The sequence below is a fragment of the Manis pentadactyla genome, chromosome 7, assembly GCF_030020395.1.
Source record: "Manis pentadactyla isolate mManPen7 chromosome 7, mManPen7.hap1, whole genome shotgun sequence".
NCBI classification, from domain to species: domain Eukaryota; kingdom Metazoa; phylum Chordata; class Mammalia; order Pholidota; family Manidae; genus Manis; species Manis pentadactyla.
In genome coordinates, this window is record NC_080025.1 from 57,762,049 (window position 1) to 57,774,798 (window position 12,750).

The window sequence follows — 12,750 nt, forward strand, 5'->3', positions numbered from 1 at the left end:
TTGAAGAAGAAGATGCTACACTTTTCTGTGACTGCTGTTAAGTTAAATCTTGATTCATGAATCCATTCTAATTTTGCCAAGGTCACATCCAAGGATAAACAAGAGAAGATAGTTAAATCTGCAGAAATAACAAATGATATTTACTTACATCAATACCCTGTTCAGTATTTGTGTGCATTTTCACACATTCTTCCACAGTGGCAGACTTGTCCTCGGAGTTACAAGTGTTTTGGATATGTGGGAGGGACACCAAGAACTAGGGCCAGAGAGCTGTCACCAGAATCTAGACTTTTGTGAGCAGGAAGCCAGGTGGTCCATGATGGGAGGGTTCTGTTGAGGATAGCTGGAGGCCAGTCTATGACCTCTCCCATCTACATGCACATCCCTACCACCAACTAAACTTGCAGAATCCCAGAAGGCTCAGAGCCCTTCAGGACATCAAGGACTAAATTTCATAGATGTCTTAATTGTGCTGATAGAACCTCTTGGTTATTAATACAACTGGGGCCAGGCAGTGAGGCAGTCAGTAGCCTATATCGAGGAGAGCACTTAGGTGCAATCCCATTTCCACCACTGAACTTCTGTGTGACCTTGGAGAGGTCACTTGACCTATCCCTGACTTTGTTTCCACATGATTGCAATTGGTAAACAATTGTTTCCCTAGTTAAACAACCAAAGTATAATACAAGGTATTATAACAAAGAGCTAAGTCAGGATTCTATGGAAAGTCAGGGAGAAAGTTCACTGTGAACTGTGTTTAATCAGGGAAGACTTCATGGAGGAGGCTGTGAGTATTGTGTCTGACTTAGCAAGATCTGGGTCAGTGAAGAGAAAAGAGAACAACCCCAGATGTGAATGAATGCATGCAAGTGGAGGGAGACAGTATGGAGGAGGGCTGAGAGTGGAAGCGAGGTAGTCTGTCTCTACCCAGGGGCAAGGTCAGCCTGTTATCTGCATAAGTGGAGGTGACTCTGTGGCTGGCACGGGGTAGGTGAGGGGGTCAAGAGAGCAGACTCTCAAGCCAGACTGACTGGCTTTAAAATCCAGCCTTCCCATGACTTAACCTTTCCATGCCTCAGTTTCCCCATCTGTAAAATGGAGATAATAATAGTATCTACTCTATAAAGTGGTTGTAGGGATTAAATGAGCTAATCCATGGATTAAATAAGTTTAGATCACTGTCTGTTGCTGAGCAAGCACTCCACAAATGCTGACTTTTATGATCTTGGGATAGTCAAAAGTTGTATAGTGAATTTTTATCCGCCAGGGCAGGCTGCTCTGTCAAGACGATCTACTCTGTTTCCTGATTTATGCTGCAGCTTCTTGCTAAGCCTGGAGCCCTCTCCTGAGCCTCCAGTTTGAACAGACTTTTCCACAATATTACCCATCAACAGCCCATTCTCCTTGAGAACTAGCTTTAATACTCAAGGAAGGTAATAGAACAGTCAGAAAAGGTCCAAAAATGTTTTATCTTGAAATCAAAGGAATTGGGTTGCTATCAACACAAATGCAAAAGTTATTTTTGTTGTTGTTAGCAGCATTTTATTAAATGTTCATGTGCCAGGAGCTTGCGAAGCCATTTTGTCAAGTATTCTATTTAATCATCACAACAACCACGGGTTGGTAAAACCTCCTCATTTCACACATAAAGAGGCAAGGGGAGGGAGTTGAAGGGGCTCTGAAGGTCAAAGCTGGGAGGGGCGGAGCCTCGGTTTGGTGGCTGGCAGGCTGGCTGCAGTCTTGGTGAAAGACAATAAGCTTGGTTTAAGACATGTGAAGCCTGAGGGACTTCTGGATTTTCCAAGAGGGGAGATTAAATGAGGGAAAGAAGAGGAAATGATCACTGACCTAGAACGCATCCTCCCCATCTTCAGAACCCCTCTTTGCAAACAGCTCCCACTGGACGTGAGATAGTGCTTACCTCAAAGTCGGTGCCTGACAGCCAGTTCACCCTGAAGGCTTCTGTGAGGGGACTTGAGTTGATGATGAGGGGAAATCCTGCCATCACAGGTGACAGCGATGCTGACAATTTCACAGAAAACTTGTGCACTGAAGTCTCAGGTGGAGAATTCTCTGCCACATTGCTTGTAGCAGGTACATGGATGAGGTGTAGCGCCTCTCCCCCTGTGGATTTACAATGGATGCAAAATGCCATGAACGCAAAGCCTTGTGCTGGGAACAGAGACTTAACAGCTTGGGCTTTGGCCTCAACTCTTAGCTTGGAGCAATGATGGGACCTGGTCACTTCCCAAGAATGAATACTATTGCCAAGGTCTGGAAATGAGAATGTGAGATTTTCTGGGAGCCCAGAAAACAACCACCACTAAACAACCATGAAATCTGCTCCTGTCATTTTGGAAATAAAACCACTGCTTTTCTCTTGTTTCCCTGCTTCCATTCTCTTTCCTCCCAGCCTTTGCGAACAGCCAGGGAAAGAGAAACGTGATGCCATAGGGAGACAGACCCCACCCACTTGACTGAATCTGTTCATGACATCCCCTATCTTACAAAGGCCAGGTAGTTTACAAGGGCTGGTTTTCCATCTCTGTAACAGTGTTTGATTCCTAGGTCACTGAGAATGGAGTGGGCATGACTGGCGAGTTCCAAAATCATTGTAGATATCTCTAGCTTCATAAGTGATCCCAAGGACAATTATTTGTTATTATCGGATTCTGTGGTCATCATTTAGAGGCTTAATCAGAACATTTTAGTTGATAGATTAACTCCCATTTCACAGAGAAGGAAATGAGATTCAGGCAAGGCATGGGAATTGCCTTGGGCTGCTTTGCACACAGGAATTTTACAATTTAAGGGAAAGCATGTTTATTCCAGGGAAGCTTTGGGATAGTCTAAGGTCGCCTTGATATTCTGCAAGATTTGACCAGTACCGAGGAGAGCAGCAAGGCATGTCCTTTCATGCTTCCATAATGATGGTTACTATAGGGGGTTGCATAGTGTCTCCCCCAAAATTCATGAACACTCAGAACCTCAGAATGTCCCTCATTTGGAAATAACCTTTGCAGACATAATTAGTTAAGAGGAGGTCATACTGGGTGAGGGTGGGCCCTAAATCCAATGACTGGTGCCCTTATAAGAAAAGGATTGGACACAGAGAGTCACACAGAAGGAAGAAGGAAGAAATTGAAGTGATGCAGCTACAAGCCAAGACAAAGCAAGCTCCCACCAGAAGCTTGGAGGTAAGCCTGGAGCAGACTGCCCTCTGAGCCTCCAGAGGGACCGACCCTGCCAACACTGTGATGTCAGCCTTCCAGCCTCCTGAGCTATGAGGGAATAAAATTTTGTGGTTTTAAACCATCCAGTCTGTGTAATTTGTCATGATATCATTAGAAAACTAACACAATTACCATTTATTCAATGTTCCAAATAAGTGCTTAATGTAAATTCCATTCTGTCATTTACTCCTCAAAACAATCCTCTCAGCTAGGTATTAGTGTCATGGTTTTACAGATGAGAAAACCAAGCTGAAGGCCACACAATGAGTAAGTGACAAAGCTGAAACTTACACTAGGGTCCCTATTCTCAGCCAGATTTCTGATCTTGGCCTCCATTAGTCGCTGGGGACAAACCACCTGGATGGGGAGGAGGTACAGGGGGACAGTAGAAGGACCTGTCCTACCGAAGGGTATAAAATTTCTAGAAACAAACAAGCCGTGCAAAAATGTTGGCTTTTGTAAGAGAATGTTTTTATTTCAAATTTGCAGGAGGGGATGCAGAGGAGTAAATGGAAATGTAGGAAAAACAGAAATAGAAACACATTCATTGATAGAAGTTTTCAAAAATCTAAAATCATCTTATTTAGTTTAGAGACTAGAATGCATTATGCATAAGTTATTTTTGCTCTCAGAATTATCAGTTTTATGGACAAGGACTATGCAAGGACTCAGAAATATCAAAATGGCTGAGGTTTAGGGTGATATGAATATGAATAGAATTTATCTATTAAAATTGACTTTAATGTTACATCATTGCTGTGATTAAAACCCAGGAGCAAAATAGTAGGCAAAATACTCCCCAAAATAGTTTTTCAAAATGATCAAAATAAATAATTTATTTGATGGTTTGGGATTTTGAAGCATAATTCCCTCAAGCCCTCTTTTCCCAAGGCTGAAAGTCAGCAGGGCTCCCCCTGGGCTGTTCACCAGTGCATCCTCACTATTCGACAGGATAAGGACAGTCACAGGCAAAATGAAAGGGCAACAACTTGCCTCTGAGGAACCTCCACCTTCTCTGGCCCCCTCCTTCGCACCCCCAGTGACTTGTGCCCTACCAGTCAAGGAGGAAGGAAGCTTCTGCTCAGAGTTAAGACATAACTCGTGCAGTTATTCTCAAGAACAGCCTGGGGTGGTGCCCATCCCAAGTAGATCAACTTGTGTTTTCTAAGCACTTCCTCACCAGGCATTGCGCCAGCTGCTTCACGGCCTGATCTCATCTGCTCTGAACACAATTGTGTGATGTCAGTGTTACTGTCACCATTATGGACAGCTGAGATGACACAGTCAGCAAGTTGCTGTGGTGGGCCTGGCTCACTGCCATCTGCAAGTGAGTCCTCCTACAGACAGCCCGCAGCTCTGCGCTTGCCCAGGGACTGCACACCTGTAAGTGCATCATGGTTGTTCTGTGACCTAGTAACAGCATAGCAAGATGGTACTGGGGGCTGGTAAGCAATTGGACCCACAACCTAGATGTTAGATCTGGGTGATGTGATCTGTAAGAGGCTGGTTTTATGTCTAGAACAACATAAGGAATTGTGCTATCAGCTTGTGGGTTTTCTAAGTCTCACGCAGGGCTTTCCACAACCTGACCCTGAACAGGCAGGTGATGTTGGCCATCAACTGTGATGTGTTTCCTTTGGCAAACTGGGAGGCCAGAGAAGCCATGCTCTCCAAATAACTCCAGCTGACAGTTCCTAGTTTGCTTTGCTAGAAGTGTATCCCTTGATCATGTTGAGTTAATTGTAAGTTTGATAAGCCCTGGGGTCTTGAGAGACTAATTCCATCAAATACCCAGCCTTCCAACCCAAGGCCTCTGAGTCCCAGGACAGGGCTCTTGGCACAGCCATGCTGCTTCCCTACATTTATAGGTTTTTTTGTAGTCCTTCCTGAATGGACACATTTTGCATGACAGTGAGGGAGGTATTTTGGAGGGAGAAGTAGATGTATCTAGTGTCCCCCAAGCAATTTGTGTTGGGAATGCTCATTCTGTGTGTGGATAAAGCCAAACTATGTCCTTGGATATGCCCTTTCTGCTGACATTCTTGCTAGAGACATTCTGCTTGTCATCTGAAGGGGACTCTCTTCTCAGGGTAAGGTCATGTGTACCGGGTGAATCCTAAACACTCTGCAGCAGACACTCCGAAACACTAATAAGAAAGGTAGCCAAGATGGGATCTTCCAACTCTTAGTTCAGCTCCCTTGCTATTAAAAAAGCAGTAGTAGCATTAGCAATAATAATAATAAGTGGCTAAGGGTCCACACCCTAAAAAGAGAGCAGTTAATAAGATAGGAAATTAACCAAATGTTCATCCCATTCATTATGCAGATAAGTTTAAGGGATGTGCCCAAAGGCACCCAGCTAATAAAGCACCAGGAGCCAGGGGCCAGCTCTCCCTAAGACATGACACACACCTGCCTTCTCAGGCTGGTCTTTCAGACTTTCCTTGGTGGTCTGAGTGTGGGAGAGCAAGAAAGAGGCTTTAATGGAATTTGACTTACACATGCATCTTAATTAAGAATCAAATTAGAATTGCTTGAAGCAAGCACTTTGAAAAAGAAAGCATGCAGAAGATTTATTATCAGTCACTGAGCCCACTGAAACATCTAGCTGTGGCTGAGAGCTGGACGGATGATGTGCTCGCTTGTTTCAAAATGAGCAAAATCACTGCCCTGCCAGAAATGGACCGATGAGGCCTCTCCCCGGAGCTGGCATTGGAATAATTAAGGCCTTGGCAGCCTCAGTTCTGGGGGAGAAAGCTGGCCGCCATGGGCCTCTGACACGCAAAGGGCGATGATGTGGTTCAGGAGGTGTGGGGCGATGCTATCTCTTGCCTCTGGGGATGCTCCGGCTCTGACTGACAGTTCTGCTTTCAATACACAGGGCAGCACTGGCCTGAGACAGCCACTCATTAATATCTCTTCCTCCTCTCTGATAACTAATCAAAACGGTAGTGAAACGGATCAGATGAGTGTTGTGAAAACAGCAAGGGATTTGGAATCAGAGCCCCTCGCTTCAGCTTCAAGTTTGAGCTTTGTCACTACTTGTCTGTGTGACCTTGGGCTGGTCCCTTGACCTCTCTGGGGCCCTCTGTCAACTCTGCCTCTCAGAGCTCTGGTGCTGCACTAACAGTGGCTGGGAACTAGGGCTTGCCTGCTGAAGCAAACTCGCAGGACCCCAGCGAGAATGCTGACAAATCTAGTTTATTACAGAAAAAGGAGGCAGAAGAGTAACAACATTAGAGCAAGGAGATGCATCCCAGCTGATGGCTGCCTCGTAGCCTGTGGACCTGGAGGCCCGGCACCAGCTCCTGCTGTCTTCTTTTCTCTAAGGGCTGTGACAAAATGCACTTGCTCACATCAGAAACCACTGATGTATCCACCAATATCTTGGAACAAGGGGGCCCAAAATAGAGTCTCTGCTGGAAATGTTTATATATTGCTGGCCATGTAGGATCATCTTGTTATGTGCCCAGCTTCAGCAGTGGAGTCCTGTGAGGTTTCACTGAGCCCAGATGTGAATCCTCAATCTCACTGTTACCCATGAGCAGTGCTTACAGGCCAGTACAAGCCATTCCCAAACACCAGGACAGGTGGTTGCAAAGCAGCATTATTAATCAGCATGCTTTGTACCTTATCCAGGGGGCAGTTCTGTGCAAGAAGCTTAGTGAAGCAGCGGGGGCAAATTCCAAGCCTCCTGGAATTCTCTTAACACAGGTACCATAGAAGAAAATGCATGTACTTGATAAAACTATAAATCATCATCGAATGTTGCTGTTTCAATATATACCGTGTCTTCCTATGTCTTTAATTGCCACAATGCAGACCTGCCAGGATGCTCAACCCCTTTGTGGGGGCTGATCCATGCCAGGCAATGCTAACAGAAGGGAGCTCTTAGTGGGGCACACAAGAAAAGAGATGGTGACTCTACTAGTGACTCTATAAATCACATGAGGTCATAATTAGCAAGAGAAAGATATGTTTATCTTGGAGCATCACTCTGGCGCTGGTCTGAGAAGGGCTGGTTTCTTACAAACCTCTTCCAACCCCACGCTGGTGGAAAAACAGATGGATTCCAGACACGAGTGCTTGAGCTAGAAGAGAGGAAGACAACCAGGTTGCCATGGGAAAGGCAGAGGGAGGGAGAGCTGAGAGGAGGGACAGCTTTTTGCTCTTCCAAGGTTGACTCTGAACAGGAAACTGACATGATAGAAAAAGTAGAAAGCTGCAATGTTCTTTGGACCATTTATAGGATTAATTAGCTGACAGAAAGACTTTCTGGGAATGGATGACATCTTCCTGCTTTTTCAAATGATGAGAGCATTAGGAAGGGTTGCACCTAGATCCTCAAGGAGCATGAGATGTGAGTTTGGGGCCTCTTTTTGATTTGCTGGCACTGATTTAAGGCCAGACCCAGATGGCAGACTTGGGGGTCCTCCCAGCTGCATGCCTGGTGCTCAGGGGAGAGAATTCAGATCAATGGGACTGGCATCTTTTCCATGTTCCTGCGGGTCTTCCAGCTTCCAAGGAACACTTCTTACATTAAACACCGTGGAATTTTTCATTTCTGTGAGAGCGATACAAAAGCCAGATTCCTAGAGGCTTTCTAAAAATCAGACAACTTCAATGTGCAGTGGGTTTGAATAAACCGAGGGGCCTTTGCTAAATCCTCCATCTTCCAGGACACTGTGTGGCCATTAAGATTGTGTTGTCTCAGCTCATTTCCAGTGGGACAGTGGCGAGGCGTGCCTAGTTTTCATTCCTGTGGGCCCTTCCTCTGTAGGCCTCTGTTGGAGTGGGACAGTGTACCGTCTCTAGCGTCCCACAGAGAAACAGTTTCACTTCCCTCATCTCAGGCCGTGGGAAGGACAGAAGCTAATTTAAATGCCGGTGTTATGCAGGCAGAACGTCTAGATTTCTGCATTTGAGGGCTATCAGTAAGTGTGAAAATGAAAGCCGAAAACAAAATGAGGCCCAAAAAGAGCCGATGAGCAACATAAACAACAGATATTTACCAGATACCCTGTATGTGTGTGGCACTTGGAAATGACAGAGCAATGAGAGATACACAATCTGTTGTACAGGGCTGACATTCCCACTGAGGAGACAGGGCAGACACATACACATGAATTGGAGAAATTCATGCTACCTTTTGTCAAACACTTATTTTGTGTCAGAAACTGTACTAAATCCTTGGTATGCATTCCATGTGTGGACAAGAGGGGCTGCAGGGTGCAGTGGGGTGAACATCCACCAAGAGCCAGGGCAATCTGAGAAGGCTCCATTCTGGAGGTGGAGCTTGCATTGGGCCTTGGAGGACGCATAGGCCTTAGACCAAATGAGAGTTTGCTCCTTTGTTTGACAAGTGCAGCTGCCTACCCCTCCCCACCTTACCTAGGGGACCCTGGTGTTTGAGACTAGGCTAGGATTATGTTCTCAGATTCAGAGGAGAACAAGCTTGACTCCCAAAGGAGAGAAACTGTGTATCAGCAGCAGACCTTCCAAAAAATAGGATTTGACCTGTTGAAGCAAAAGTATGATACAGTGCACAGCCTTTTGGAGAAGGAGGGATTTGAATGTAGTTTTGATAAGAAATCTCAAAGGTTTCTTGCAAGCCTTTGTGATCTGTTCCTTTCATACATCTGATGATAAAGTTCCAAGTGATTGTGTTCTGTATGAGATGCTGGGTTTTTCTTAACCTCACACTTCCCCCAGTGACAATAAATGTCACAGCTTAACTCAGATGATGATGGTCCTAAAAGTCTGCATTTCTGGGAAAATCTCAAATGTTTGCTTAAAGTGGGAGTCTGAGCTGCTCAAGACCTGGCTTCACAGTCACATTCCTCCTTCCCTCTGCTAAGGTGAAAAATCCAAGATTCAAATGAGGTCAATATTAGGAAACCCAGTTATTTATTTATCTGATTAACAGATCAAAGGGGGGAAATTAAGTGGTCATTTCCATAAATCTGGAAAAAACATTTGACTTAAAAATGCATTTTGATTTAGAAACAAATACCCTAAATAAGAATAAAAGCTGTCTCCTTAATTTATAAAACATTTCTGTTTCACAGCAAAAGGTAACATCATGCTTAATGCAAAGCAAGACAAGAAGGTACTGTTACTGTTTAACAACAGTCTGAAGGCACGGCCCTGGTAATTAGATAAGAGAAAGAAGTAAGAGATAGAAGCATAGGTGAGAAAAAGTATAAGTGTTTATTCTTTTCAAAGCTGGAAAATACATACAAATCACCCATGTGTATCAGTGTACCGTCTCTAGCATCCCACAGAGAAATTTATTAGTAGACTTCCATACATTGTACAAAATCATTTAAAATGGAAGAGTAGATTCCATTTATACATGCAAAAAAAAAAAGTAAAAGAAATAACAAGAAATAAACATAACCAGAAGGTGCAAGATCTCAATGAAGGAAATCTTGAAATATTCTTCAGGAACGTAAATGAACACTTGGTCTCAGATAGGAAGGCTTGACATTATACATAATAATCTTTAACATTTACTAAGCATTTACTATGTACCAGACACACTCCTCTAAATGTTTTACTATATCACTCATCAAAGATCTAAATTATCCCTTAAGTAATCTGCAAATTGAACATGATTGAATTCCACACAATTATGCATATACTATCTATTCACAAGTAAGATTTAATTTAAAAGCTCAAATCCAGGAGATTAAAGATGGTGGTGTGAGAGGTGAGACAGAGGCTTCCTCCTAAAACAACATATAATATGACAATATAATTAATACAACTAATTCTGAAAGAGCAACAGGAAAAAGGGCTGCGCCAGACTGCATACACCTGGAGAAAAGAAAAAAACCTCACAGAACAGGGTAACATACCAAAGTCGTGGCCCGGCGAGACCCAAGCCCTTCCTGCACCCCAGCTCATAGGCAGGAGGAAGAGAAATGGAGAGGGAAGGGAATGGAGGCCTGAGACTGCTGAACACCTAGCTCTGGAGCTCTGCTCTGGGAGCACAAACCTACATTACATGGTGCTTTCATGATTAGGGGGTTTGGAAAGCTATGACTGGCAGAATACCTGGAGAGACTGAGTTCCAGAGCTTGTGGAAAACAGGGATCCATATCTGGCTGCTCTGGGACAAAAGAAAGGTGGACAGACTGAGAGTCTTCCTAACAGTGAGAGGGCTGCTAAAGGGAAAAGGATTGCATAGAGCTTACTGCTCAGGAGAAAGGACAGGCAAACAAAATTGTCTGGGTACACTCTGCCCAGAAGGTTGGGAACTTTCATGATCTTCAGGCACTCCAGCCACCTGGCTGGCTATGTAGCTCCAAAGCCCCCCTCCGGGATATGCAGCCTGCTGTGCCTTCCTCCCAGACAGCCTGCACCTGGCTCACAAACTGGCAGGCCCTGCCCTGGTGTTAGGCCAGCCAGAGGGAAGTCCAAACTACAGCAGCTACAATGCAAAGCATAGAGGCTTATAGCTGTGTGCTCGGCCCACTGGTTCTGGCAGTGGAGACAGGCATAGCAGCCAGGAGGCAGGAAACAGCTCTTTTCTTCCCTCAGGCACTAACACCACTCCCCTGTGATCCCTGACACTGCTCTAGGGGCTGAGCAGCTCCAGAGAGTAAAGCTTCTGGGCACTAGAGGGCACCACATACAAATAAAACACCAAAGGAACCTGGTTCAAAGCAAAATTATAAATACACCAGAGAAACAGTGAAATGAACTCAACCTTATGAATCTTCTTGAAAGAGATTTCAAAATAAAAATAAAAAATATGCTCATGAAGGTAAAGAAAAATATTCAAGAACTCAGGAATGAATTCTGGTTGGAGACCCAATCATTACGGAACACAGTATCAGAAAGGAAACATACAATGGAAGGTTTTAAAAGCAGATTAGATACAGTGGAGGAGATGGTAAATGAAATAGAAATAAGAGAAGAGGACTACAAAGAAGCTGAGGCACAGAGAGAAAAAAGGATCTCTCAGAATGAAAGAATATTGAGAGAACTGTGTGACCAATCCAAAAGGAACAACATTCATATTATAGTGGTACCAGATGAAGAAGAGAGAGAAAAAGGGATAGAAAGTGCCTTTGAGGAGGTAATTGCTGAAAACGTTTCCAGTCTGGGGAAAGAGATAGTCTCTCAGGCCATGGAGGTGCACAGATCTCCCAACACAAGGGACCCAAGGAAGACAACACCAAGACATATAGTAACTAAAATGGCAAAGATCAAAGATAAGGACAGATGGTTAAAAGCAGCCAGAGAGAGAAATAAGATCACACACAAAGGAAAGCCCATCAGGCTAACATCAGACTTCTCAGCAGAAATCTTACAGGCCAGAAGGGAGTGGCATGATGTATTCCATGCAATGAAGCAGAAGGGCCTCGAACCAAGAATACTCTCTCCAGCGAGATTATCATTTAAACTTGAAGGAGGGATTAAACAATTTCCAGATAAGCAAAAGCTGAGAGAATTTACCTCCCACAAACCATCTCTACAGTGTATTTTGGAGGGACTGCTATAGATGAAAGTGTTCCCAAGGTTTAATAGCTGTCACCAGAGATAATAAAACCACAGCAAAGGAAGTAGAAGAGTTAATTACTAAGCAAATGCAAAATTAAATCAACTACACCCAAAGTCAATCAAGGGATAGACAAAGAGTACAGAATATGGTACCTAATATATAACGAATGGAGGAGACAGAAAAATGAGGAGAAAAAAAGAACCTTTAGACTGTGTTTGTAATAGCATACTAAGTGAGTTAAAGTTAGACTCTTATATAGTAAGGAAGTTAACCTTTAGCCTTTGGTAACCATGAATCTAAAGCCTGCAATGGCAATAAATACATACCTTACAATAATTATCCTAAATGTAAATGGTCTGAATGCACCAATCAAAAGACATAGAGTCACTGAATGGATAAAAAACAAGAGCCATATATATGCTGCCTACAAGAGACTCACTTCAGACCCAAAGACATACCTAGACTAAAAGTGAAGGGATGGGAAAAGATATTTCATGCAACTAATAAGGAGAAAAAAGCAGGCATTTTCAGTACTTGTATCAGACAAAATGGACTTCAAAACAAAGAAAATCACAAGAGACAAAGGAGATTACATAATGATAAAAGGGTCAATCCAACAAGAAGGTACAACAACTATAAATATCTATGCACTCAACACAGGAGCACCTACATATGTGAAACAAATATTAACAGAATTAAAAGGGGAAATAAATGCAATGCATTTATTCTAGGAGACTTTAACACTCCACTCACTCCAAAGGACAGATCAACTAGACAGAAAATAAGTAAGGAGGCAGAAGCACTGAACAACATATTAGAACAGATGGACGTAACAGACATCCACAGAACTCTACACCCAAAAGCAGCAGGATACACATTCTTTTCAAGCACACATGAAATATTTTCAAGAATAGATCATATACTAGACGACAAAAAGAGCCTTGGTAAATTCAAAAGTTTGAAATTGTACCAACCAGCTTCTCAGACCACAAAGATATGAAACTA

At 43.6% G+C, this 12,750-nt stretch overlaps 1 protein-coding gene across 4 annotated transcripts in view; it reads right to left on the reverse strand.

The window, feature by feature from the left end:
• Positions 1–12,750, reverse strand: part of CDHR3 (cadherin related family member 3) — a 76,430-nt gene that overhangs the window by 59,677 nt on the left and 4,003 nt on the right. For all 4 annotated transcript variants that reach the window (XM_057504412.1, XM_036892483.2, XM_036892482.2 and 1 more), the window contains exon 2: positions 1,922–2,124. In XM_057504412.1, the coding sequence (XP_057360395.1) occupies positions 1,922–2,124 (203 nt within the window). The remainder of the gene's footprint in view (positions 1–1,921; positions 2,125–12,750) is intronic.